This window comes from Arachis hypogaea, chromosome 10 (genome assembly GCF_003086295.3).
Source record: "Arachis hypogaea cultivar Tifrunner chromosome 10, arahy.Tifrunner.gnm2.J5K5, whole genome shotgun sequence".
Lineage (NCBI taxonomy): Eukaryota > Viridiplantae > Streptophyta > Magnoliopsida > Fabales > Fabaceae > Arachis > Arachis hypogaea.
The window spans coordinates 113,946,468-113,973,021 of record NC_092045.1 but is presented as its reverse complement, the minus strand read 5'-3'; the positions used below and the strand labels follow the sequence as shown (position 1 = coordinate 113,973,021).

The following is a 26,554-nucleotide window of genomic DNA, read 5'->3' as shown; positions in this document are numbered from 1 at the left end:
AAAAGTTGTATTGGATATGTGTATTGCAATTACCTTTTATCACCTATTAGTTTAACGATAGATAAAATCTATTGTCAAAAGTTAAAACATAAAAATTTAAGAAGAGCTCTTGTACTTTTACCTTTTACAGTGTCATTTTATATATGTGTTTATCGACTGTGCAAGCGCTACTGTTATATATCTGTCTTCCTCATTTTGTGACAAAGTATAACGACCCGTAGTTACTAGTTAGACACAATCACATTAATAACGGAGCCCATCAATTCGATTCAAGATCAATTCACATCCAAGAATAAAAAATCAAACTAAAATAAAATAAATAAATAAAAAATAAAAATGAAAGTCAAGTCACAATGATGCACAAAACAAAAATGTAAACAGAAGAATCCAAATTTCAACTGTCTTCTATACAAGTAAAAACTATTCATCAATCTGTAAGTCAGCATAACTGTTAACATCTTTTTAAAAGGTGATGAAAACAAAAATGTTCTGTAACAAAGTTACTGTATTTGTAGCTAAGTTTCCTGGATTCCTAAAACAAGCTCCAGAGAAGAGTCTAGGAACTCACTATGTTAAGTTACACTGACGCAGACCATTAGGCCAAGCGCCCAAGCCATCATCTAGATGTATGACAAAGTATTGGCCGTATGGCATCTTTGAAGTCGTCGTAAAACCTTTGCTCAGAAAACCTCGTTGCTCGTCTCCTTGCAGCTGCAGCCATCTTAAGTCTCTCTGACTCTGGCATCCTTGTAACTCTCAAAATGGCATCAGCATATTCCTCAACAGTGCAGGCAAGAAATCCTGTTTGTTCTCCATCTTCATCTAATACAATGTCCATTTTCGGCCCAGCAGAATTATGAGCTAACATGCAAACATTACAAGAATAATTATTACATCTTAACACACCCAAATAGGGAAAAGTATGCTGAAGTATTTACCGAAAGGTAAAATTGCATAAAACACCCACCAATTGGAATGGCGCCAGCAGCCATATATTCTACAACACTGATGCCAAAATGCTCATCTGTCATGGAGTGGATGCCAGCAACAGCGGCCCCTAAAAGTCCCACCAAATCTCTGCAGGTTATGCCAATAATAGCATTGAAAATTAAGGTTTCTACAAGCACAAACTCGAACAACCAATTAACTACGTAAAAATGAGGTGATAATAATGATCATTTAATTTGGTCTAGAAACATTCTTAATATATCCAAATCCCAAATATTAATCCAAGTCATTGAACGTTCTTATACATGTATTATTTATGACTAATTAGGCTGCTTCATTTTCCAGTCGAATTCCCAAATCCATGACTAAAATATTGACAAGTCAGCAACCTGCCTTATTCACTATTGATCTTTAGTCTTTAATTGAATAGCTGCAACTTAGAGGAACTATACCCCATCATAAGTCGTTCAAGTAAAGCAACAGGTTGAATAAATCAAATACCAATTTTGAATTCCAGCAACTTGTTAACAGTTTGACCTTGATAAATAGCTCCAAAATAACTGCAATCTATGCTATGTATGTCTTTGGTAGATGAAGATATGATCAACAGCACGTCTAAAATATGGCACAAATTCTAAGTAAGATCCACTTTTGCGTGCTGAGTATATAGGGTATGAAGGTGCAAGCCTTTCATGTTGAGGCAAGAGTAATGGTATAATAGTTCAATAATTCAAACCGACTTGGAGTTCAAATCTAATCTCATTGGACTAATCCTGACAAACGGGGGAAATGATTTCCTCTGAAATTGTGAAATATGCTTAAAACTAGCTAAAGTAACTCTTATTGTCTTCTTATTCCAACCTACATGCTAGAATATTCAGGATGAATAATCCAATTGGGTTCAAAAACATCCATTTCTCATCAAAATTATTTATGACAACACTATTCACTACTATTTCCCCAAGATAACTAATGACAAAACAGCAACCTCAAGGAAACACCGTCTAAATTAAATTCCAGAAATGATGCATAAACAACACTGGTTTATATGTACAAACTACTATTTTGCCGCCCAAAATATTTTCCAGTAAAATGACCCCCGGAGAATTAAATTAATTGTCCCCTAAAGATTAACTCCGTCTAACAAATTTTGTGAATTAATCTTTGGGGATCAGGAGGTCATTTCTTTCTTTCGGGGACCATTTTAGCGGAAACTAAATCTTTTGGGAGCCAAAATAGTGGTTTCCTCTAGGATCAAAGAGTTCTTTTATGTCCCACTAGAGTTCTTTAACATGATATAATAATTTGACTACCAAAATACTGTGGTAAAAGAACACCAAATGACAAATTTCTGATTAGAACTCGAAAGGCAAACTGAAAGCATTCACATGCATTATACAGAAGTGTTTATTATACAGAGAAAGTACATTTTTAGGAGATGTATGGGAAACTAGAAAAGTAACTAGAAAAAACTTGTGAATCCAATTGTACTGACCTATATGTTATATTCTTGTGAAATTCTACTTGCTCATTCACATTTAGCTCAATCGCCTTGTCTTCCAACACTTGAAGCCTTTCCTCGTCTGATTTATTTCTACAGCTACCCACAAACTGTAGTCTAGGTTTAGGCAAGCTAAAATCTAATCTATTAACAGCAACTGAAAAGGCTTCAAGTTGGAGACCATGAGCCTAGAATGAAAAGAAACATGTAAATTTGGTGTAATCAACAACAACCCAATGAACCAATCAAAAGCTGCTGTACCTCCTGTTCACAAAATTATAGGAGTATGCCCACCTTCTCTGGTCGAAATTGTGCAACTGATATTATCACAGGAATTTCAGCTGGTCTTTCCAATGGAAGAACCTGCCATATTGCTGAGCTGTTAGAATCCATCATTGATTACCACAGTAGGCAAAGCTCATATATGTATAATATGTTAGATTGTTAGTTGAGAGATAGAAACGGTTAGAAAATTAGAGAAAATTGAAGAAAAATCATTTTATTATGGAGAGAGTTCTTGAACAATGTCTTACAGGAATCCTAGAATCATACGATTAACTTGTAAATGCTGAGAGCTCCTTTATCTCCCTGAGACTCACCAAATGACCTAAACCACTTCCCCTTTTACCCCAAATCCCATTTGTTTCCTTCTAGCCATCTTTACTATTTGATGGACCCTACAAAATTTGCTTCCTCTCTAACAAACTCTTCTGTGCTCCATTGTTTACAATAAGGTCTGCCAACTTATCAAGAGTACCTATGGGTTGAGCAGGAATGGATGGAATGCTAAGGATGCATTTGGTTTGCGTTTTCAATTTCTGTTTTCATTTTCAGTGTTTTCTATTTTCTGGATTTTGTGAAGGAAAAAGTGAAAACAATAAAATCCTGTTTTCTGTTTTCACCTCCTATTTTCACTTTTCCCTTCACAAAATCCAGAAAATAGAAAACACTGAAAATGAAAACACAAACCAAACGCACCCTAATATTGCTATCCGTGCTACTTATTTTAGCGCTTGGAAATTCATTTCTCAAGGTTATACTACTTTAAGCCCTTCCATTCTTTGAAGGTAGGTAATATTCCCGTTTTAACTTGTGGGAAGACCAGTAGGTAGGAGACAACTCTCTTAATTTAGCCCTTCCTCTTCTGTATTGTCTATCTTCCTTGCATAACTCACCTCGACGTACTGTACAAGATTCTTCCTTTTCTTGGGACTTCTTTCATGAGCTAAACCTTCATGGTATCTTAGGATCTCATTGATAATGCTCTTTTATCTTGTAACCCGATAAAAGGTTTGGCTTGTAGTCCATCTTATATGTTTTGCTTGTAGTCCACCTTGATAAACCATATTTGGAATCCCAAACCTCTCTAAAGTCAAATCTTTTACATGGACAGTTGTGCTCAACATAGTTAATACCAATGAATCAATGACATATCGAGGGTTCGAAGGCTACACAAAGTTGTATCCCTTGATGTGTGTGTTATGTGAGGGGCCAAGTCAGAATCAATTTCACATCTATTGTTACATTGTCTTGTGGCTATTGTTTATTGAATACTTCGTTTGGTACTTTGGTGAGTGTTGGAACCTCTTGACTAGATTTCCTGGTTTGGAGTAATTGGCTGGAGCACAATTCATTCACATTCGATGACAGATTTTCAAACAAGCATGTTTTACGGGATAGGATCATCTACTTGGTAGAAGGCTTACAAAATTGGAAAAATATGCTACATAGATATCTCCTTTTTTGATAGTTTTTTGCTCTTATATGGAGGATCTCTTAAGTCTTACTCTCCATCTTCCCATTTTTCTTCTTTCTGTCATAACGATATTCTTCCATTATCAAAAAACTGATTAAATAAATAAATAAATTTAAGAATTAGGCCTGCCAACTGATTGGACCCATCCTGCTCTTATTCTTCCTAGTATATAACTGTTTAGAAACAGGTGTCCTAACATACGACGGCAAATCAATTTGTAAGATAAAACTACTAAATATTTCCTCCACCTCTTAAGAAAATTTTTCATTCTAACAATAAACCCAAGGATCTGATCAGAAATGTTTGTAGATTGCCCTCATGTGACAATTATGATTCAGCTGGCTTAATAGCAATTGACAGTGCTTATAGTAACTCAGTCCCATTGAATGTAGATAGTGCTGAGATTAAATTCAAGTTTAATAAAGGGGAACACAAGAAGGTAAAAAAAAAAAAGAAAAAGAACCATGAGAGCCCTCAATTATTGTAAAGCAACATGCAATACATAATTCCAATCCACCAAGCAAAAGCGGCATGGGAGAAATAGACTTGACTTTATAGCAACATATTGCAAGCCAATAAAGAACAGATTTCAAACCTGGAGCCCTGAAGTATCACAAGGAGGGTAAACTCGTTTAATACGATCTGGAATACCCCAAAGCTTTTCAATATGGGATTTGGTCCAAGATGAGTTGACCATAGCTAGGTGTGTACAAGATCCTACAATCCCATACAACCAGCTGAAGAAGGTATAATAGATCATTTTGCACCGGGAAAGCCAAACACTGCCAGAAAATTGTTGTTGTATTCCTTAGATCAGCAACAGGTAAATGTGACATAAAGTGCTGCAATTTTACTCTTATCAAAGATTAAAAATCAACGACAGAAATCTGAGAAATTACCAGGTAAGTAGTTTTCAGAGAAACCATAAAAGATCGACCATTAGGTTTCTAAATCCCATAATCTGTTAAAAATTCTATGTATTTGGTGCATATTAAAGAATACAAGCATGCATGAATTGAAGAGAAAGGGAAATGTGAAAAAGGAATCGCCCAGAAGAAAAATTAAATTTCCGCACAATTTCAGCTTTCAACAGCCACATGCCCGAAGAATACAAATCAAGAGAATTCTGAGCAAGTTTTATTAGAGAAACTCCTTTCCTATACAAATTTATGAAATACTAACACAGGATAAATATCATCATTTTCCAAGTACAGACACGAGAATGAGAAAAAAAATTATGAAGTATAACTCAGAACAGGAGAAGCAAACAAATATGCAAAATCCAAAATAAAATATCAAACCTTTTTGCAGTTGAGGCATCATTATTATACATAGAGCGGCGCTGACTAACACGAGAAAGCATATCTGTACTGATAGTTGGGTAGTGTGTGTAGCAAATAACTTTACATCCAAACAACCTTGCAAGTGGATATGTAAATGCATATCCACTTGTGTCAAAATAATATAAAGGAGGAAACTTGCACAATGCTTCCCAAGCAAGATACATAGAACCAAGACTTTGACCAATCATGGTAAAGTGTGGATAAGTGGTTTCTTCAATCCACTTTCTCTTGTACAAGTAAACCACCTGAGAATTAAGATAACAAGACAAAGGTTTACTAAGCTTTTCATGAAATCAATTGCATTATTGCAGAATATGTTCCAAAAAAGTGCTATTTACCACTTTAAGTAACAATAGCCAACATATTAGCAAATAATCTCGAATTTATTTTGTACCATAGGAAAATGTCAAATAATTCTTCTGAGAAATTAATTTATTGCTTCACCTCTTTTCCTTGGCTAACTTCACTTCAAGTGGGGATAGCTGCTCAAGAAGAATCAAAGGTTTACGCCTAGCAAGGATCTAGTCAGTTCTAAACCATATGCATTCAATGGTGACTCAATAACTTATTTCAGCTGTTAAGTACATTCAAAATACATCCCCCACCCCAAAATTGTACCAAGAAGAAAATTTTCTATTGTTTCTTTTCCACTATATATATTGGATTTAATCCAAGAATGGGGAACCCTCCCACACCAACCACTATCCCACATACAATACATTTCGATAATTTCCTTTTCTATCTAATGCTGTATCTGAACCCTGGACCACAAATTCCTGGTGTTTTTCACAGTCATATTTGATCCATAGAAAAGGGATAACTCATCAATAGGTTAAATCAAGGTCCTTATGCAATATTGACTCTTGGCAAATAAACATTTCACTTTAGTTAATATAAAACCACTCTTTTATTCTTTAATCTTAGATTAAATTCTTATATGATCACAGATTGATTAACGTCAATGCTCAGCTGAATCTAGTCCACAAAACTAGAGATTCTTTAAAATCATAGAGTGATCAATTAAGTTTTGTGTCTAGTTTACATACAACCCATTTTCATTTGCATTATGATAAAATTAAGTATAAAAATACACAAGCAAACCAACAACCAAACAACAAAACTACAAATGCTAGTTGAGCTACTGACTCGGCTCTAAACTAATGCTCTAATGGATTCCATTTGCAGTATCTATCCTCAACTCATTATTGCAATTTGGCACTAGAAAAAAACTTCTTGCCGTTAAGGTAAATGCAGACATAGCCATAATTAAGCAACTACAGTGCACAATACAAACAAAAATCCCTGAAAAAAGAAAAACCAATGTTGCTTGCCTCTCACAACATAAAATGTCAGAATGTTCTAACAGATTCCATCCTCAGAAATTCAGTATCTATCTCCCCTTCTCATTATAAAACTAGTTGCCACCTAGGTAATGCTTGACACGGTCAAAATCGCGCAATTACAATGTAAAATATAAATTCTGCTACACTTACATTGTGCAATGTGAACGAATGATGAATTAAAAAGCTTCAAAAGGTTCTATCCAAAATAAAACTCAGAACCAAACAAACAATGAAAAAACAAAAGTAATGGCAGAAGCGGCAAGAGGAAGTTCTTAGAGAAAACCTTTACGGGGGAGAGAAGCGTGACGCCGAAGCGGTCGACGGCTCGAGCCGCCAAGCTCTGCGGCGTGGCATCGTGATCTCCGGTATAGACAAGGCAGTCAAGGTCAGGGCTCTCATCTTGGATTGCTCTAACTGCGCACCATAGAACCCTCTCACCGCCGCCGCCGTCGTTGGTGTACGGATGAAAGAACCCTACTGCTCTCTTCCTGCTCCTCCTCCCGCTCACCGCGCGGAGACCAAGTCCCAAAATCACCGCACAGAATGAAGTTACCACCGCAGGGACGATAAACCATATTCCCATCATCGTCGGAGTGTGAACCTCCGAAAGAATTCGAATCAGTAGCAGTTGAACTGCGATTCTCTGTTGGCCTGTGAAAGGGTAGATCATGTTTCTAAAAACCGGACAGAACCGGCTGGTCGGATCGGTTCAACCGCGAACCGACAATGATAACAGTCCGGTCAAATATGTAAAACCGCTAGAAAAAACCGGTAAAAACAATTGAATCGGACTAGAATTTGACGGTCGGACCGAACCGGAACCTGGCCGGTTTACACAAAAACGGAAGCTCCTCCGTTTCTTTCTCCCTTCCTCCTTTTCTTTCTTTCATTCAGAAAGAAATCACACAAACCCAGACAAAAAACCCTAGCACTGTAAGCCTACACCACCGCCGCAGGGAGTGGCATACTGCCGCCCTCCGTGGCACTCAAAGTTCGCCATCCGTCCGTCTATCTAGCTTCCCTCGTGCTCCAAGTCTTCAACCCCTGTTCGCTGTCACCGATCGCGGCTACTTCCTCGAGCTCGGGCGTCCGTCGTCTTTGTCTGCTCAGCCGCGCTTCCGTCGCCGTTTGTTTGCCGTTCACGTTCGCATCTTCGTTCAGCTGTCGTCCCCGTTCGCGTTCTTCCCCGTTCACGTTCGCTCGCCGTTCACCATTCGAGTTCGCATTCACGTTCGTCTGGAAGCCACGTTGCTCTGCTTCAAACTCTGCGATCAACCCGCGCGCTCTACCTAGCCGTCGAACTGCTCTCTTTTGTCGCCGCCGTGAGTTCCCTAAACCCGCCACTAGACAATATACTCACACAACACCAATACTCTGCTTCAAACTCTGCAACTTCTGATTTCTATTACAATAAGTAACTATTTGATTTGGTAGTGGTTTGGATTTTTTCATAGGCTGAATTAAAGTTACAATAGTTATGTTCTCTTCTCTATCACATTGATATTAAGCTTTGAATTCTCTTATTTCGTTTTAATTTTACTGCACTCAACATGTTGATGAAATGCTTTAACCATATTTCTGGTTGGTTTTATAATTTCTAGCTTTTAAAAACTTAGTAAGTTGATTGCATGTGAAATTAGAATAATTGGATATTAGTAATTAGGAAATTTGAGCTGCACAAATAGCATCTATGCAGAAAACATATTAGCGTGATGATTCCACTTGCATTAGTGTTCTTCTGGTAAATTTTAACTGTAATTGTGAACTTGTTAATTTGCTAATTGTTCTTGTGTTGTTGTTTCGTTGTTCTTCTGTTACTTTTAATTTTTTTTTGTTGTGATTTTCTGTTCTTGAACTTGTTAAGTTGATAATTTGCTAAATTGCTGGGCTGCTGTTGTTTTAATTTGCTAAATTGCTAGGTTGTTGTGATTTAATTTATTAAAAATTTGTTGCTGTAACTTGAATTTGTTGCTGAATTTGTTGCTTCCTAGTCACAGAATCAGAACAGAATGCTCAGTCAATGCTTGATTGATTGGCTTTGCTCACTGATTGTATTTGATGATAAATTTTAAATTGATAACTTTTAAATTTTAAATTTGCACTGCCTATGTTACTGATTCACTGTTCCTTCAGTGCCTTTTGTTGTTGTTAATCATTGTGATGAGCTTTGTTAAAATTTGCACTGCCTATATTACTGATTCTTTCAGTGCTTTTTGTTGTTGTTAATCATTGTGATGAGCTTTGTTAAAATTTGCACTGCCTATGTTACTGATTCACGGATTCATCCCTCTCGTCATCATCATCGGCATGAACTCCGAACCAAAACCCCAACTCTTTACTCTCTGGATAAAATTGTAACGAAAGCTTATTGGGACTTTTTCTTATATTTAAGGAATGAATCAGAATGATGAGGCCAAGTTGTGAATACACAAGTGTCAAAGCGGACTATAATATATAGAGTTTGTGACATTAGAAGGGTGTAATAATAACAATAATGGAGTCACGTTATTTGAATATTGAGGTTTAACATTTAAACTCTCAACTTCTCAACCCTATTTGATTCTTCATCTCAGGCAATTGAATCGAATCAACCAGGCCTTCCTCTTCTTTTTCTTTTAGTTGATTCTTAATTTTTCTATGTAAGTTTTTGAATCAAGTGGATCAGATTATGTTGTTTCTTTTATTTGGGATATTTTCGGAGACGCATTAGAAGAGCTATTTTGTTATTATGTTTGCTATAATAATATTCACATGTTGTGTATGCTTGTGATTGTTCTGTGTTTACATTTTCTTTCCAAGTCACTTGCTGTGGTTGTTCTTTAAGACTTTGCATTTGTGTGTGAGAATCTGCGATAATGTTGAATGTTGTTGTATCTAGTAGAAGTTCTTGGAGTATCCTCATCTTTGGTCCTTTATAATTTATTTATTATTTTATTGTAAAATGATTGAAGGGGAGCCTCGGAGCAGCGGATGAGTTGTCTCCACGTGACCTCAAGGTCACGGGTTCAAGCCGTGGAAACAGCCACTGATATAATTATCAGGTTAGGCTGCGTACATTACAACCTTGGTTGCGGCCCTTTCCCGGACCCTGCGTTAAACGCGGGACGCTTGTGCACCGGGTTGCCCCTTTATTGTAAAATGATTTTTCTAGTTGAACTGATTGGATCGGTTAAACTAATAAATCAGTAAATCAGTAACTAAAGAGGTTTGTTTGATGGCCGGTCCGGTTTTCAGAACCTTGGGGTAGATGTAATAGGCGCGTAAAAAAACGAGGGGAATTTCTTACTCTTTAACAGTAAATGTTACCCGAGTAATATCCATATTGGTTACCACTTACCAAGGAACTTTTTGCATATCCCAACAAATTTTAATGACCATATCGGGTTAATTTTTATTTTGCTAGGCAAAATAATTTCTAAGGTTAAATATAATTTTTATCTTTTTAGTGCTTGTTTGGGCGTCATTATTCTAATAAAAATTTTTTTCAATAATTTTTTTTTTATTTTTTAATATGTTTGGCAAATTTCTATTAATAAAAGTTAAAATACCAGAAAAATAAAAAATATTTTTTTTAGAAGTTGTTATTTATATTTTTTTAAAAATATCTTTTTTCTTAAAAAAAATGTTTTTTATGTAATAAATGAACAAAAAAAGTATTTTCATATTGTTATATTTAAATATAATTGATAAATAAAAAGAGCTTTTTGTATGAGATATCCAAACATAAAATTACTTTTACTTTTTTTATAAGATCTTTTAAAAAAGGATAACTCAAAAAAAATCTTTTCTTAAAAACTCACCCAAACAAGTTCATAATTTTGATCGAAAATTAAAATTATTTTTTGATTTTTAAAATCGTGTCATTAAGTATTTACATGTGTGAGGAGAATAGAATAATTTTTTACCTGGTTAATTGATGACTACTTTTAATATATATAATTTTTTTTTTAAAAAATAGTTAATATAATCCATGCTTGTTTCTTAAGATATGCTCAATCTAATTTTAAATAATCTTTAAATCTTATATTGTTGACTATCAATATATTCTAAATATTTGAATTAAAAAGTTAAGGATGAATTTGGGTTGGTCTTTCTTTCTTTTCAAAAAATTTGCTTTTTTAATTTTTATTATAAAAAAACAGTGTTGTATTCGGATAGAAAATAAGAAATATTTTTAATTGAAAATTTACTTTATTCTTTAAAACCAACAAATTGCTTTCTTAAAATAGATAAGGTTTTGTTATGAAAAAAAAAAGTGTGTATATATATATATAAATATATATTACCCAAATCCTATTTTCTCTTGGACAGACCCCGTAACCCCCCACTCGGCCACTCCCAAAAAACTACCGCATCCCACACCATCTCCGCCACATCTTCACAACCCCACCGTCCATAGCTACCGCCTTCTTCTCCGATAACCGCTTCGGGAAACTCCTTCTTCTTTTCTCGGTCAGTACAATTGCTCAGCTGTTAGCTCTTTTGTTTTTCTTTTTTAATATTTTTATATTGACAGTATTATGTGATGTGATGTGATGTGATGAGTGATTCACTGGTTCTTGTTTGTTGTTCATGTCTCTAGTGCAGTTTGACCCTGTTACGTTGATATCAGCCTGATTTTAGTGGCTGTTAGAGTTTTTTTGCTTATTGTTCTTGAATGTTTGCTGCATATTTGCACTGAACAATATCTCAAGGCTTGTATTTTCTTATTCTTAGATGCAATGTTGGGAAGTTAGTGTGTGTCCTCAATTATCATGTGAGGTTCTTTTTCATAGAATGGAAATTGTGATTTTCTTGTATTTAGCATAGGCTGGTACCGTACCCTTATGTATGTAGCATAGGCTGTTAGATGGTTATCCTTTTCCCCTCTTTGTACTCAAACCAGTTTTGTTCTGTTTGGAATGAAGGACAACGGAGACAACTAGTGTCCTTGGTTTTGAATATGCACATTGAGACTGTATTTTAGTCCCCCGGTGTCTCTATCTGTCTCTGTTTCCTTGCTACCATGTGTAGCTCCATGTCTATATTTGTATTTGAGACAGTAACCAATAAGCTCAAACTCTTGGATTCTCTTTTACTGTTGTTTGTTTTTTGGTGGGTTCTTTCATCAGTTTATGCCTCCTTTTAAAGTTACTGATTAAAATATTTCCATCACTGATTTTGCAGATTTATATTTGTTTTGATCTTATTGGTAAAGAAGTGTCGCAAAGAGCTCTATTTAACCAGAAAAAGAAATAAAAGGACAGGACAAATAATGGTGTATTGTGATCACTGTGTCCAAAATGTTAGTGCGTTGAGAACTGATTATGGTTCTTTGTGAGTATTGTACACTGCAAGATTTTCATTAACTTATTTATTCAATTTAGAACTAAATTTTATTTTTTTTATAGTTGTTATTTTTGACCTGTGTGGTTATTATTATCAGATGTTGTGGCACATGTGGTAAGGTGTTGCAAGATTATCTTTTTTCTGAAGAGGCCACATTTGTGAAAAATTCATCTGGACAGGTAAGGCAAGGATTATTTTAGTGGTTTCTAGGGGGATTAATGAAATTGAATCTTAACTATACCCATTGCTTTGATGTTTAACACCCTCGGTATCTATTTTAATATTTCTTTTCCTAAAATTTGGCTGTTTATTTCTTTCTTATTCTGTTGTATTTTCTGCTGTATTTTACTGTTGGGCAACTGGGAGGACTAGGGGATGGAATAACTCGAAAAGTTACATTCTTTCTTTAATACTTATTGTGCTGTTATAAGGGCAATCTGAAAGTTTGCCTCTTCTTTCACTGTCATTAAATATTCAAACTATAGTATGAGATCTTTATTATAAGACATCACATTTAATTGTAACACGAGTGCCAAAGTGGCTTGGTATTTTTTAATGTCGAAACAAGATGGGTAGTAGAACAGATACTGTGCACCAATTGAAATTCATAGTAGGCATTGATACCGTGTGAAAAAAAGGAATGGTATGAGAGAAATTTCCTAGTTCTTTTTTTCCCTTTGTGGTGATTTTGATGATATAGTGTGTCTCAAAGTGCCAAAGGAGAAATGGGTATGGAAATGGGATTATTGTAGCACATTATGTTCTTCTCTTAATCAACAATATTTCAAATAATCATGGGTATATCTTACATTTGAACTGAAGATTTTAGGCTGTCACATGAGAAACACTCACTAAATGTGTTTCAAAATTTGAAATATAACTTGTGTTTTATTTATTTGTTTCTTTCTTTACACAATTGTTTATGTTGATATCTTTCATTGTTCCCTCATATGGTTCTTTATTTTGTTGCTCCACATAGAGCCAATTATCTGGCCATTATGTCAGAACAATTCAAAGCGAATTCTCTGCCTCACGTCAAAGGACTATAGATAGAGGTATTTCTTTTGCTACAGATTTTTCACTATCAAACCTTGTCATTATTATAGTTTTAGTTCTTTCAGGTCCTATTACTTATATTCACATTTTATTTAAACTTTTTTTTTTCTATTTATCTTCTCTAAGTTTGTGGTGCAATTACATTTATGCTGAGACACGAAATGTAACATCTATAGTAGCATCCTTCCATCAGCCACTGCTGATGATAGTGTCAGCATGTGATGAACATTTTATAGAGAACATGTCTAAAGAAGTTTGAATGTTTTTTTTTTCTAATGATTATGTTTAAAGATAATAAAATTAGTTACCATTTATGTCTTGTCTTCTTAAATGCCATTTTTTTCTTGATTGTAGCTTTTGAGGAGATCAAATACTTAAGTTATGGCCTTGGAGTGAACGATGATAACATGACCGTGCAAGCTGTGGCCTTTTATAGAGTATGTAGCTTTTTTTAACTTAATTGATATTACTTAATTTCTATCATTCCTCATCCATTCGAAATTTTCTTTCTGTTTAATTTTCGTTGGTCAAAAATTTTTATTATTGAATCCTTGTGTATGCCTAGTGAAGATAGCACTTGAGCGGAATTTTACCCGGGGACGTAAATCAGAGCAAGTGCAGGCTGCTTGTCTTTATATTGCATTCCGGTAAGTTATCTCTCGTATGCTATAGCTTTAAGCTAAGTAGCATGCTAATATCTCTAATGATATATATTGATTTCTTCACTGGTCATCTCTCTCTCTCTCTCTCTCTCTCTCTCCAAAAAAAAAAACACTTTATGTTATTATCCCTACTATTCGCTCATCCAAGCATGTGGTTTTAGTGAAATCATAGGTTCATGACTTACACATGCCTATAGTACTTTGTGACTATGGTTCTGGTGCAACATGGTTTTAGTTTATTGCCATTCTTTTTTGTGTTCCCTTATCATGGTGTTAATGAGTCTAATCTTATCATATCCACATTCTTGTAATATTTTAAATTTATGCTGAAACTATGTTTCTTCTTTCAGGGAAAATAATAAGCCATACCTTCTCATTGATTTTTCAAATTATTTAAGGATAAATGTGTGAGTATACCTCTTTTTCCCATTGGATGTGTCTGGCATTGCGTTTATATTTTTACCCTTACTTTTTTATTCTTGATTTATCTTAATGTGTCTCTGAATATTGTTGTTGTTAATGACTGTGATGCAGTTACGTTCTAGGTGCAGTTTTTTTACAGCTGTGTAAAGTATTAAGGCTCGAAGAGCACCCAATTGTTCAGAAGCCTGTTGATCCCAGTCTTTTTATTTATAAATACACAAATAGTAAGTATCGCTTTAGACTATTCTATGGCCAAAGTTTTGGCCAATATAAACTTTTATTTTTTACTGAATGACATAATTGTCAATCTATTTTAGTGTTGTATAAGAAATAAAAATCAAAGGGAAAGTTATTTATCAACCCTTTTTCTAATAAACCACTTTTATTACCGTGAATTGTATACACTGGTAGAAGTATGTATGTACAGACTATAGATTAGATGAGAATATCTCAAAGATGTATTGGATTTGGTTTACAATACTCTTTTAATTTCTGTCCTAATTGTTTTTGGAACAAGTAAACGTAACTATATTGAGTTGCATGCAGATTTGTTAAAGGAAAGGAACTTGGTTGTCTCTGAAACCGCGCTGAGTATTATTGCTAGCATGAAACGTGACTGGATGCAGGTAACTTGATGGTGAACTGGCCTTTTCCTGATTTTTATTTATTTATTTATTTATTTATTTTCGAGGTATTCATATCTGTTCCTTTGGCGCTGAAATCTTTCTTCTTCTGCTGGTGGTAATATTGCTAATGTTTGAAAAACAGACAGGGAGAAAGCCAAGCGGATTATGTGGTGCAGCATTATATATGTCTGCTCTTGCAAATGGTTTTAAGTGCTCTAAGTCAGACATTGTAAGTTTTCATTTTCTACCTTGTGATTGATTTTTAATTTTATGTCACGGAAAGGGTCTTTCAATTTTGTTTTCATTTTATTTTCCTTGAGGCTTTCTTGGTTGTTCTTTCTTCCCAATTTCCTCTACTCTTTATTTGAAGAGGATTTCTTTTCCTCAGAAGTCAGGTCACACTGTTCTTGTACTTCTCTGATTCTCTCTCTTTCCTCCAATAATATTTCTGCTTTTATTCAAGATCTTGTACTGTAGCAGTGCGGAGTTTTTTTTTTTTTTTGGGCATTTACAATGTGTAGGGTGGCTAAACGACTTTATGCTTGACTTTTGAAGTTGCTTATTTATTTGATCACTTATTTATCTTAGTTAAAATTGTTTTTTAAGCTTTGATGTTTTAGTTGCTGTTTAGTTGTACCTTCTTTCTCTTCTCTCTGTATGTGTGTTTTATTAAATTTTATAATGTTTCATCCACAATGAAGTTGTGGAATATTGTTGGCTAATGGTTCCTATTAGAGCACTTCTTTCATTTGCGTTAGACTTTTATGTTTCAATGAGTTACTTTGGATTGGTTGACTTTTTCTTAATTTCTTTGGAACTAGCATTTCTTTTCCTTTCCGTTAAGTGATTAATGTGCTTTTTATTTTTATTCATTTTTCCCAAAAAAACTTGAATGCTGGATGGCTTCATGTATACAAACCAGTGGTGCTATGATTCAGATTCATAATTTTGTTCCTTGGATTTTTATTATCACTTGAGCGTTTTTATTTTTGATAACATTGATCACTTTAGTTTAGCAAAAACAAATGGCTAGATTCTTATGCTTAGACTAGTTATACACTTGCCTATGGATTTTTCTTCCTCATTTTCGATGACAGTTCTAAATTTCAGTGGTTCTTACTTGAGCTTTACTAATTCTCTACTGATGTAATTTTTTGTTTGATTTGCTATTTTGAACATAGCTAAGAATCGTCCATATATGTGAAGCAACTTTGACTAAGCGGTTGGTAGAGTTTGAGAATACAGAGTCTGCTAGCTTGACAGTATGTTTCTTATTCCCTGTTATTCTTTGAGCTAGGATCCAATGACATCGGTGTAGGCTTAAATGGATGTTACACTGTTGAATAACCTTTTATTGAAGTAATTTTTTACAAAACTTACTATTGGATAAGAAAATTATACATATGATCATGTCTATAAAATTTCACATCTGTCTAAAATCATATAATATATATTCTTTATAGATCAAAATTGCTGGTAATATAAAAGTTTAAAACATACATGAATATATGTTGTTAGATTTAGTCTTATTTCTGTTCAATTTATAAAAATTTGGGATAAATAATTTTCGATATAGGTGATTTTAACAAATGGTTGGGTCTAATTTTTATAGAGATATGAGAAGTGTAATTTTACTTAAATCTATATCTGCGTCAATCATATATCTACTTCTATCGTAGAGGGATGGGGAGGAGATTGGTGCACCAATTTACCCCCCCCCCCCCCCCCCACAAAAACAAATAAAACATTTATATGCAAAAAGACGTTTTGCTATTTCTAAGACTTAAATGCAAGATCTCTTAGTTCGAGTGTAAGGTATTTATCATCTTGATTAATTTCACATTTGTTATTAGAATTTAGTTTTGATGAATTGACAATGTAAAGAGTTTTACATGTCCATCCAATCTAATTCATACATTTAAATGACTTTTGAAGTAGTGAGTTTGAAAATTAGTTATTTTTGCTGATGTGGCAATACATGATTGGTTGTAAATCTCTTACCGTGACGGTGCATGAAAATTAAGTGCTTGTTATTATTACACAAATTTAGTAAATAAAAAGTTGGATTTAATAGGCATGTTCCTATTTATCCATCTTTTCTATATATAAGTTTTGTTCAAATAATTGTACCTTGAAATAAATCTAAGACTAATGTTAATTTATTATTAATATAGTGTCATTTAGGTCGTGATCTATAATATTTATTCCATTTCATTTTTCTGGCAACTTCTATTTTGAATTAAATATAAATTTTCATTAATCTGTCGAATTTACAGATTGAGGAGTTGCATACAATGGCAAAAGAGCATGAAAAGCAGCCAATTAAAGTACCAAATGGTGAATTGAACAAATGTACTTCCGAAGATCTACTATGTGAGCACAAGGGTACTGCTGTGCCTTATTTTGCACTTGGATTGTGTGAAACATGTTACAAGGATGTGAGTCAACTCTACCTTATATGGGAATTTGCCTTTTATTAACCTTTGCTGATGGTTGCCTGTTCCACTTATTTTGGCAGTTTGATAAACTCTCTGGTGGACTTGATGGTGGCTTGGATCCTCCTGCTTTCCAGCGTGCTGAGAGGGAGAGAAGGGTAAAATCAGATTCTGAGGAAAGTGCCAATAGAACAGATGATGTGAGCACACCTTAAGTATCTCTTGTGGTAGTATACATTTCATTTTTAATTTTATAGTACCAAAATTTTCATATACATGCTGGTACCAAATTTCAAAGCTCAGCACACACCTGCCTTTCAAGAAGTGATAAGATCCACAGGTATTCTAGTTGTCACTGAATATTCCTTCCAGAGTAGGTATTCTAGTTGTAACTGAATATTCCAGTTGAAAAGGTGCCAACAGATTACACGGGTTTCCTGACTTCTGAGCCACTTGAAGCACCATACAGTTTTCAATTTATCTGCTTCAAATTTATTTGCTAGAAAATGTCTTCATAGAATCTGATCAAGGAGCAGCTTTTGCTAGTATTCCTTATTCTTTTGTTAAAAAAAAAAAAGTGTCCTGTCTCAAGGCATATATATATATATAAGTATAAAATCTTCTCAAAAGCATGATTACTAAATGCAATTTTCAAAGGGCAATCAGCTAGTACAACCTACAAATCCAATTTATTGTTTTTTAATATATATATATATTTCTTTTTATTAGATGGTGAAAGCATCAAATGGTGAACATGGAAGCCAAAAAGAGGGATTACATGCCTCAGAGCCAAAAAGTGTTGGTGGGTGCTTGTTTCTTTTTATCTTTTTCTAGGCTACTGTAATTCTTTGCTTGATATTATTTAAATGCTTATTTTCTTGGGATATTTTCAGGAGATAACTATGAGCACACAGCCACTCAAGATGGCAACCTTGATGAATCACATGAAGATGATACGAAGACTAAAACTCATGATGAATCAGAAAGTTTATCTGATATTGATGATCTAGAGGTGACTAATAAACCAGTTTTATTTGTTGCCTATTTCTTAGCACTAAGGCTGCGTTTGGAAGAGACACTGTGATTGAGAGGCTGAGACTAGGAGACAGAGACTAAATTAAGTCTCTGTATTGTGTTTAGTGTGAAGTGTACAGGACTGAGTTATATCTCAATATTTTGTTAGAAAAGAGAATGCGGGGTTAGATTTGGAATTTAAAAAGATGAATGAGGGTAATTTTCAAAATAGATGTTATTAAAGTTTCAGTCTCCGTCCCCATTAATTTCAATTCCCTCTGTCCCCACCTTCTTGAGATATTGAAGGGACTGAAACTGTGTCCCGAGACTTAAATTTTAGTTCTAGTCTCTGGTTAACAAACACAATACTAAATCCCAGTCTTTGTCCCAGTCCCTGCTTCCAAATGCTAATGGTTTTGTGCAATTAGCAACATGCTACTCTGCTTTAGCTGTGATTGATTTTTTTTTCTTTTTTATTTTAAAAAGGATGTTCAATTTTTTCCCATTACGCAAACAATTGCTGAAGTTGTGATGCTTGAATATTCTGCCTATACTAAACATAAAACATAAATATTTTCAAGGAAGTGTGTGATATGTAGTATTTTGATGTTGCTTCTTAATGTTCTGATAATTACTTCTTCTAAAATATTGTGTGCTGCCTAGGTTGATAGCTACCTTCACAATGAGGAGGAAAAACATTACAAGAAGATTATATGGGAAAATATGAATCGAGAATATCTTGAGGTACTGAAATTTCAATGCAATTTGATCTTCTGTTTTAATCGCTCGATATAATTCTCTGATATTTCTTCCACATTCTGTCATGATAATACTCTGAAGTGGATGCCTTTTGGCTATAGTTGTCCTTGGGTTCCTTTTATTTTATCAAATTATAAACTCTTCTTTTATATATAGGAACAAGCAGCTAAGGAAGCAGCTGCTGCAGCTGCTAAGAAATTTGCCGAGGCAAATTGTTCCGAAGAGGAGCTAGCAGCAAGAGAATTTGCGAAATCAGCTGCTGATGCTGTGGCAAAGTCCAGAAAGGTAAGATTTGAGAAAAAAAAAATTTAATCAACTTTGCTTTATGGACACCATAAAAGGCCACCAATCAGCAACTAATATTGGACTATATATAGGAATATGGAATGATCACATTTTCACATCTCTAATCAAACTTCATAAACAATATAATCAAATTTCATAAATAATAGAATCTAGCTTGATTCCCACTTATAAGCAAACTTGATTTACATTTATAATAAAAATACGAATAAAAGTATCGAAATACAATGGTGGCTGATTTTTTATGTTAATCAAAAGTTTGTTTATTTTGTTATGAAAAGTTTGATTATTTTCCCTGGAAAAGTTTAAATATTTTGGTAATTGATTTTGCTGAAAAAATATGTGGAACAAGTATTAATATACACAAATATATAATGATTGGTTTCTAATATTGATATAACATTTTGTTTTCCTATTGAGGTTCTGTGTTGTGCACTTGTGTGTGTATTGACAAGGATGCAAGTGTTAGACAAAGTTTGATTTTAATCTTGTGCTCCACTTGCATATTAAGATTTTCTATACTAATCAATACAAGATTGTCGGGTCTGGTATTAATAGAACCAGAAAAAATCACGCCCGAACTCACAGGAAAAACAGAAAATTTTACTCACTTGAGCTAATAGATCCGAGATATTGAATCTTGTGTTGGCTTCAATTTTCAATGTGAGGCTAGAAATTTTGATTTCTTTCCAAATTTACATTCCAAGAACTCAATTAGTCTTCTACTTATTTGAAAACCATACGCTTCCAAAACTTGTTGCCACAACTCTAGCTTCCAAGTTCCAACTTAGCCCTTCTCTCACTTTATCTACTTTTATGCACATTCCAGGAAATGAGACAAAAACGAGCTCAAGAGGCCAAAAATTCTGGTCCTGCTCAATCTGCTATAGAGGCCACCCGGCAGATGTTGAGAACAAAGGTAAAATCATTGAAACATATGCATATATATTTTGTTTATTAAACTGGCTATGATGCCCTAAAGCTTTTGTTTAGACATATCTATATTGTTGACCCAAATTATTGTATTTTGCATTGGTATCGTTAGTATTTCTAATGTTAAATTTCTTTATTATAGCATACCCAATAAAAACAAAAAGAAAAGAAAAGAAAATGGAACTCCTAAGTTATTTTGAATAAGTTCCCGTATACATAGCATTGTGATACCTCTTTTGGAATAAGTGCATGGAATATAGATAAATAGTGATGGAATATCAATTGCATAAGAGCTGTAAAGAAAAATTAGGAAGCTAATTAATTTCTGAGAATATCCTAATATGTTTCCTTATTCACACTATTGTAGGTCCTTGATCAATTGAATTTACAATATATTCTTGAAATTAACTATTTGGATGCTGTAATGATTTTTGTTTATACTGTTTCATCTGCAGAGGCTCAGCTCCAAAGTCAATTATGATCGTTTAGAAAAGCTATTTGGTGATCCTGTAATTCTCTTCCTGAACTGTTCTTGGTTTTTGATACGTAGACTCTAGTCTTCATATAACCGAGCATTTTGGTGCCATGATCCGTTTAGTATACATTATCCAAATTAAAATTGTGTTTTGAACGGTGAAAAAAAAAATGGTGTTCAACGCACATTACTCTATGATTTGAGTTTTAAGTAAAATTTCTTTTTTTTTTTTTTCATCCGTTATTGGTGTTCGGTACTCACTTTTCTTTAACTCTTATGATCAACAGGTATCTACAGAAAATCCCAAGAAAGTACGATTTGATCCATCTTTGGACAACGATGAAAATAAAGAATCCAAATTAGAGGGAAAACTAAAGGATGATGATGCAGTAGGAATAGAAGATGAAGTTGAGGATGGTGACATGACTGGAGAATATGAAGATAATATGTATCAGGAAAATGGAGATGAGGCATATGAGGATGAATATTATGACGATGGTGATTATTGAAGAGCTTACAGCTTGTATTCATAGTTATTTTCAGTTGTCTATAGTAATTCCTTTTAGGAAAATAAAAATACTATTTTTTCTCACTTTATAACTATCAAGTATAAACATCACGGTTCCACTTCCACCACCTTCATTTTTCTTCTTAGTTAAGCTTGACCTTCACTTAGAGGTTAAAAATGAGCCAAATTAGCTCGTGAGCTAACTTGAGTTCAACTTATTAATAACTCGGTAAGTTGAGTTCGTAAATTTGTGAGCCGAGCTTCAACCACAATTTGAGTTCAAATATTAAATTTGTCAAGCTTAAGTTCAATTCGAGTAAGTTTAACTCATTGGCTCATAAGTTAAGTTGATTATATTATTAGAATTACTTATATTAGTGCGTATATTACTTATCATCATCAAAGATAAACTGGTGTTACCAAATCAAAGTTATATATTACATATTTTAATATTTTTTGATAAATTATATTTAGATATATATCATAAGAAATATTAGAAGATCATTAGAATTTAGAGTTAATATTCAATTTAGTTTCTGAACTTGCACGTGAACTTCGTTAGAACTTAGAGTTAATATTTAATTTAGTCTCTGAACTTGTATCTTAGGAACAATTTTCGGCACAAAAAACGTTAATGAAGCGCTGACATAACCAACCCAATGCCATATTGGAACTTGTAAAACGCCATTTTGGTTTTGGCGCTCAAATCGTCTAAAAATGACGTCAAATCACTTATTTTAGGAGAAAAAGTTTCAATAAATACCACTTATGGTGTTTTTTAGGCTATTTGAGTGTCAAAATAAAAACGACGATGTTTTACAGAGTCTAATGTAGCATCTGGTTGTCCTTAGCGTTTATGCGTCGAAAATTATGTTAGGGACATGTGTTACATTCAAAAAAATTGATGCAAGTTGAGAGACTAAATTAAATATTATCTCAACAATTTATTATTTTTGCTTATCATATTACTTTAAAAAAGAATCTGTGGGGCTTTTAATAATAGGTTAAAACTAAAGAATGCCTTTAATCAAATAAATCTATTTTTTTAATAGTGCTTTTTACACAAAATGAGTCATGAAAGCTGACATTCCACACGCAAATATCTTCACTTCTTAAGTAAAGGAGTCTTTTTCATCGTAAAAAGAAAGCCCCCCAAACATGGCTTTAACAAAGATACACTTTTGGATTTTGGTTAAGTCAAAAGGATTTATCGCACGAATTAAGAAAACATGTTAAAAATAGATAAAGAAAAAGGCAAAAAGCACATGCAATAAAAAAAAAACTGCACTTTAATGTGGAAAAAAGAAAAAGAAAAAAGAACTGCACTTTAACTCAATATCAATTATCAATGATGAAGTAAAGACACTTTACATATGCTTAATTGTGACAATTGCAACCAATTATGTTCACCGTGCAAGGTGAAGTTGTTTAACTATGCTTGAGATGATATGGAAGTGGATGTAAAAGATCAAATATAAAAAAATATAAATAATAAGACAAGAATATTAGAAGAAATTATTTTTTTATTTACGAATTCTCAAATACAATGAAGAGCATCTCTTCATAATTTTTCTTGAAAATCATAATAATGAACGTTGTATTAATTAGTTTTTTTTCCTTAAAATGTGTACTTTTTATTCATAGGCTACATCAAAGATACAATGGTAAAATTTGGTATATTTATATAATATTTAAAGGATATTTTCATCGTTATAAAAAATTATATAGTGCTGAGTAATTTTGCATGATATAGGCTTAAATACAATAATAATCACTAAACTTTCAATTTACACTACCTTAAATGATTAGTGATGCAGGATCACTGTTTTATTGTTGCAACTTCAAGAATCATTTTCAGGACATAATTAAAAAATTAAAGAAGATTCTTCATATATATGCTAGCCGCAAAACACTTTTTCTCCATGAGAACCAAAATCCAAGAATATGCCAAGTTTGTTATGTGAGGTTCCTTACTATTAGTGTCTCAAAGCCACAACAAACTCAGAAATATTCGGAGATGTTCGGTAATACTGAGATAGAGACAAAAGATAAGACACCAGTGAATTCACTTGTCTTTTGTCTTTTGTCTCTATCTCAGTATCTTATTCTTGTGCTTGTCTTTTGTCTCTGTCTCAGTGTCTTGTCTTATTCTGTTTCTCGTTTCGAACGCAGCTGAATGAAAGCTGGAACTCATTGTGTGCTCTCTTGAAATGCATGAACACGAGAAACTGCTGCAGGGTTAGCTTCCAAGATTTGAGACACACCTAATACACGCTCTTTGCCTTGTCCTTTTTGTTCCACCTTTTTCGAAACACCATTTTCTGATTCATACAAGTGCTTTCTTGAAGCCTCATTTGGGCCATCAATTCTAAGTGTCTTTGGAACCAAAACACATATCTCCGATTTCTCGTCGTCAATCAAGACATTACTATCTCTGGTGTGTTTTCCGAGCGTCGGAGAGCCATTGCCGGAGCAGCAACTGTTACTTGTAGTAGAGGAAGAGGGTGAAAGACAACCGTTGGATCCTATTGAAACTGCGGCGGTTTGTGAAGGCCACACTTGTGTTCTGTTCCAGAAACTTCCAGGAACAAATTGCAACGGAATATTCGGTGGCGAAATGGTTGGAACTCCCCTCATTGTTGCCGGAAAAGTCAAACTCACCGGAGAACCACCATTATTCCAACCTGGATTCCAAGAAAATATCCATGGAGGAACAGGGTAACACTTTTGTTCTAACGATTCATTTTGAAAATAAGAATTCGCTGAGCTTGCTGCATCAACATTTGGCTTCTGATCTCGAAGACTAAGCATTGACTCCATGGATTCACAGAGAGGAACATCTGGACCAAATTTCAATACAGAACCATTGTTACCAGATGAATCTTCTCTTGGTTCTAACCTTGCGGCCGGAGTTCCCTCCGATACTATTATGTGTCTGAATTGAGAGGCCAGATGCTTATTCTTCCGCCTTCCGGCTCCAACCGGAACATTCCTCATCGTTCCACCAGCAGTCCAATATCTTTGACAGTTCTTGCAGAAGTGCCGCGGTTGATTGACATTGTAGTTGTTGAAATAACAAAACTTAGTCTCTAAACTGTTGCAGCGTGGACACTGAAGAATCTTTTCTGGCTTCTTGAAACTTCTTTCTTGATCTGTGTTACTACACTCCTCATTTCCTTCCTCAGTGTTCTTGGATTCTTGTTTGCTGTAGCTTGATCCGCAAGTATTCTTTTCTTGCTCAGAGTTTTGAGCAGAGTGAGTTTCTACTTCTGTCTTCTTCAGGTTGCTGCAAGAATTCTAAGATTTTAAAAAATTAATCAGCAATGAATTAGTCAGATAAAATTTCTAATCACAATTTTACTCTAGGAGCTGTTTCTTTTTATACCTGATACTCTGGAGTTTCGGTACATTCAGATGCCCTGAGCTATGAAGGTACCGAAATTCCAGAGCGAAAGATAAAAAAAAACGGAGAGAATAACAACATAACACTACTCTTGTTTGAAATTCAATCTCTTTACACAATGCAGCAATTTCCTAAGTCCTGTATCTTAATATTTTACGACAATATTAGGTGTACATACAAAATTAATCACTAAATCGGTCGTTTGTATAAAATACATATTGAAATATAAAATATATATTAAAAATAAGTTATTCTACACATTTATACACTTAGTAGCTGATTTAATAACTAATTTTTTTGTGCACATAGTAAATTTTTAAGAAATTACTCAAATAAAAATGTCAAAAACATCTTTTTATAAAGATATTTTGTATAAAAGTGTCATTTATTTAGTTGATCACATTTTAAATAAAAACAACACTTTTATAACATATCAAAATCTAATCTTACAATTCATCATTTAAGAGTAAACAAAATTTTTTTACATAAAGACAATTATAAAATCTTTATTGGAGTATCCACCAAATTTTTAATCTTATAAGATAAATATGTCTTGCCTTCCATTAATATGAGGATTCCAATTAATCAACATAGTTTAATAATGAAGCATGAACATGAAGGGTTATACAATGAAATTCAAGTTGGTGAAGCATTTTTTTCAAACATAAAGAAGCAATTCATTGGAAAATAATCAATACCAGCCTAACAAAAGAGATAATAACTAAGATTGCTTTTGGATTTTGTTTCTAAAACAGAGAAAAAAATAGAAAGATAGAGATAGATATGCTCTTTCTACTTTTAGAAAACAAAGAAAGAAAATACTAGAATTTTTTTGTATCTTTTACATAACTAAAAGAATTTATATATTTATGTGTCAAATGTCAAAGACAAAATCAGTATCCAAACTAATCCTAAGTTGTTTTAAGATTAACCAGCAAAGAAAAAACAAAAGAAAGAAAGAAAGAAAATCTTACTACAAGAAAAGAAAACAAAGATGAGAAGAACTTAAGAAAGTATCTACCATGGCTGCAAAGTTTGCCTGAATTTGACAACCCATTTGAGAGCTGGCTGGAATCTGAAACTCCGGCAAAGGAATCTTCATGCCAAAGAGCATGATACCCGGATCCTTATTATCAGACATGTTCCCAGCACCACTCATTAATCTTTTGTAGTTGTGTTTGATGTTACTACTATGATGATGTTTTTGTGATGCAAACTTGCAAAGTGTGAAGTTCTTCACCACTCACCAACTTCTATGTGTATATATATATATAAGGAAACAAATGAGATTGAGATTCAGAGTTAAAGAAAAAAAAGAGAAAAAAAGAAGAGGCTTTTGTGTCAACAGAAACTTTTTATTCAAAAAGAGGAGGGTGAAAGTTTCACAAAACAAAACACTCTGAAGAAAAGGTCACCCTGCAAAAAGCACAAAGAACATGAGCCATCATAGACACAGTGCCATCTTTCTTTTTGAAAAAAATAGATAAGAATAATTTTTAATATTAAATATATTATTTAACACATTTTTAATATTATTTTATTTTTTAGTACATATCTTTTATTATTAACAAAATTACTTTTTCATTGTATAGCCCTTCATGTTGATTAATTACTTTTAATATTAACATAAAAAAGTATCAATATTAAACAATAATTAGTAATTTAATTAAAAATTGTGTCAATATTCAAGTTGGTGAAGCATTTTTTTCAAACATAAAGAATTATGTTAATAATAAAA

At 33.6% G+C, this 26,554-nt stretch overlaps 3 protein-coding genes across 12 annotated transcripts; 1 reads left to right on the top strand and 2 right to left on the bottom strand.

Moving 5' to 3' along the window:
• Window positions 1-372: 372 nt before the first annotated feature.
• On the bottom strand, window positions 373-7,765 carry LOC112716810 (GDP-Man:Man(3)GlcNAc(2)-PP-Dol alpha-1,2-mannosyltransferase). Its single transcript, XM_025768820.3, has 7 exons — window positions 7,175-7,765; window positions 5,507-5,793; window positions 4,801-4,987; window positions 2,744-2,812; window positions 2,444-2,637; window positions 968-1,077; window positions 373-861 (listed from the first exon to the last, which is right to left on the bottom strand). Exons 1-7 carry the CDS (start codon window positions 7,559-7,561, stop codon window positions 617-619), a joined length of 1,479 nt encoding a protein of 492 aa, XP_025624605.1. The 5' UTR covers window positions 7,562-7,765; the 3' UTR covers window positions 373-616.
• Window positions 7,756-21,538, top strand: LOC112716808 (transcription factor IIIB 60 kDa subunit). Of its 10 annotated transcripts, none has more exons than XM_072205531.1 (22): window positions 7,780-8,213; window positions 9,843-9,932; window positions 11,203-11,343; window positions 12,058-12,175; window positions 12,317-12,398; window positions 13,199-13,274; window positions 13,630-13,712; window positions 13,846-13,922; window positions 14,288-14,344; window positions 14,472-14,584; window positions 14,907-14,986; window positions 15,129-15,215; window positions 16,168-16,248; window positions 17,263-17,424; window positions 17,505-17,621; window positions 18,151-18,223; window positions 18,315-18,433; window positions 19,099-19,179; window positions 19,351-19,479; window positions 20,327-20,416; window positions 20,886-20,939; window positions 21,193-21,538. In XM_072205531.1, exons 7-22 carry the CDS (start codon window positions 13,683-13,685, stop codon window positions 21,412-21,414), a joined length of 1,572 nt encoding a protein of 523 aa, XP_072061632.1. In that variant the 5' UTR covers window positions 7,780-8,213; window positions 9,843-9,932; window positions 11,203-11,343; window positions 12,058-12,175; window positions 12,317-12,398; window positions 13,199-13,274; window positions 13,630-13,682; the 3' UTR covers window positions 21,415-21,538. The 10 variants fall into 10 exon arrangements, with proteins under 10 accessions (XP_025624599.1, XP_072061635.1, XP_029145667.1 ...); XM_072205536.1 differs by having other exon boundaries at window positions 13,841-13,922; XM_072205530.1 differs by having other exon boundaries at window positions 12,058-12,207.
• Window positions 21,539-23,151: 1,613 nt separating this feature from the next.
• Window positions 23,152-26,254, bottom strand: LOC112716807 (cyclic dof factor 1). The gene is made up of 2 exons (XM_025768811.3): window positions 25,838-26,254; window positions 23,152-24,710 (listed from the first exon to the last, which is right to left on the bottom strand). Exons 1-2 carry the CDS (start codon window positions 25,973-25,975, stop codon window positions 23,604-23,606), a joined length of 1,245 nt encoding a protein of 414 aa, XP_025624596.1. The 5' UTR covers window positions 25,976-26,254; the 3' UTR covers window positions 23,152-23,603.
• Window positions 26,255-26,554: the final 300 nt, after the last annotated feature.

What these genes read in the sequence shown, in the direction of transcription:
- LOC112716810 (XM_025768820.3), bottom strand. Translation starts at nt 7,561, where the DNA reads ATGATCTACCCTTTCACAGGCCAACAGAGAATCGCAGTTCAACTGCTA. An exon ending in GATGCCTCAACTGCAAAAAG is followed by an intron (nt 4,988 to 5,506) that starts GTTTGATATTTT and finishes ATTTTCTGGCAG; the next exon opens with TGTTTGGCTTTCCCGGTGCA. An exon ending in CACAATTTCGACCAGAGAAG is followed by an intron (nt 2,638 to 2,743) that starts GTGGGCATACTC and finishes TTTTCATTCTAG; the next exon opens with GCTCATGGTCTCCAACTTGA.
- LOC112716808 (XM_025768814.3), top strand. Translation starts at nt 12,146, where the DNA reads ATGGTGTATTGTGATCACTGTGTCCAAAATGTTAGTGCGTTGAGAACT. An exon ending in TGAAACGTGACTGGATGCAG is followed by an intron (nt 14,987 to 15,128) that starts GTAACTTGATGG and finishes TTTGAAAAACAG; the next exon opens with ACAGGGAGAAAGCCAAGCGG. An exon ending in CTGTGGCAAAGTCCAGAAAG is followed by an intron (nt 19,480 to 20,326) that starts GTAAGATTTGAG and finishes TGCACATTCCAG; the next exon opens with GAAATGAGACAAAAACGAGC.
- LOC112716807 (XM_025768811.3), bottom strand. Translation starts at nt 25,975, where the DNA reads ATGAGTGGTGCTGGGAACATGTCTGATAATAAGGATCCGGGTATCATG. An exon ending in AGGCAAACTTTGCAGCCATG is followed by an intron (nt 24,711 to 25,837) that starts GTAGATACTTTC and finishes TTAAAATCTTAG; the next exon opens with AATTCTTGCAGCAACCTGAA.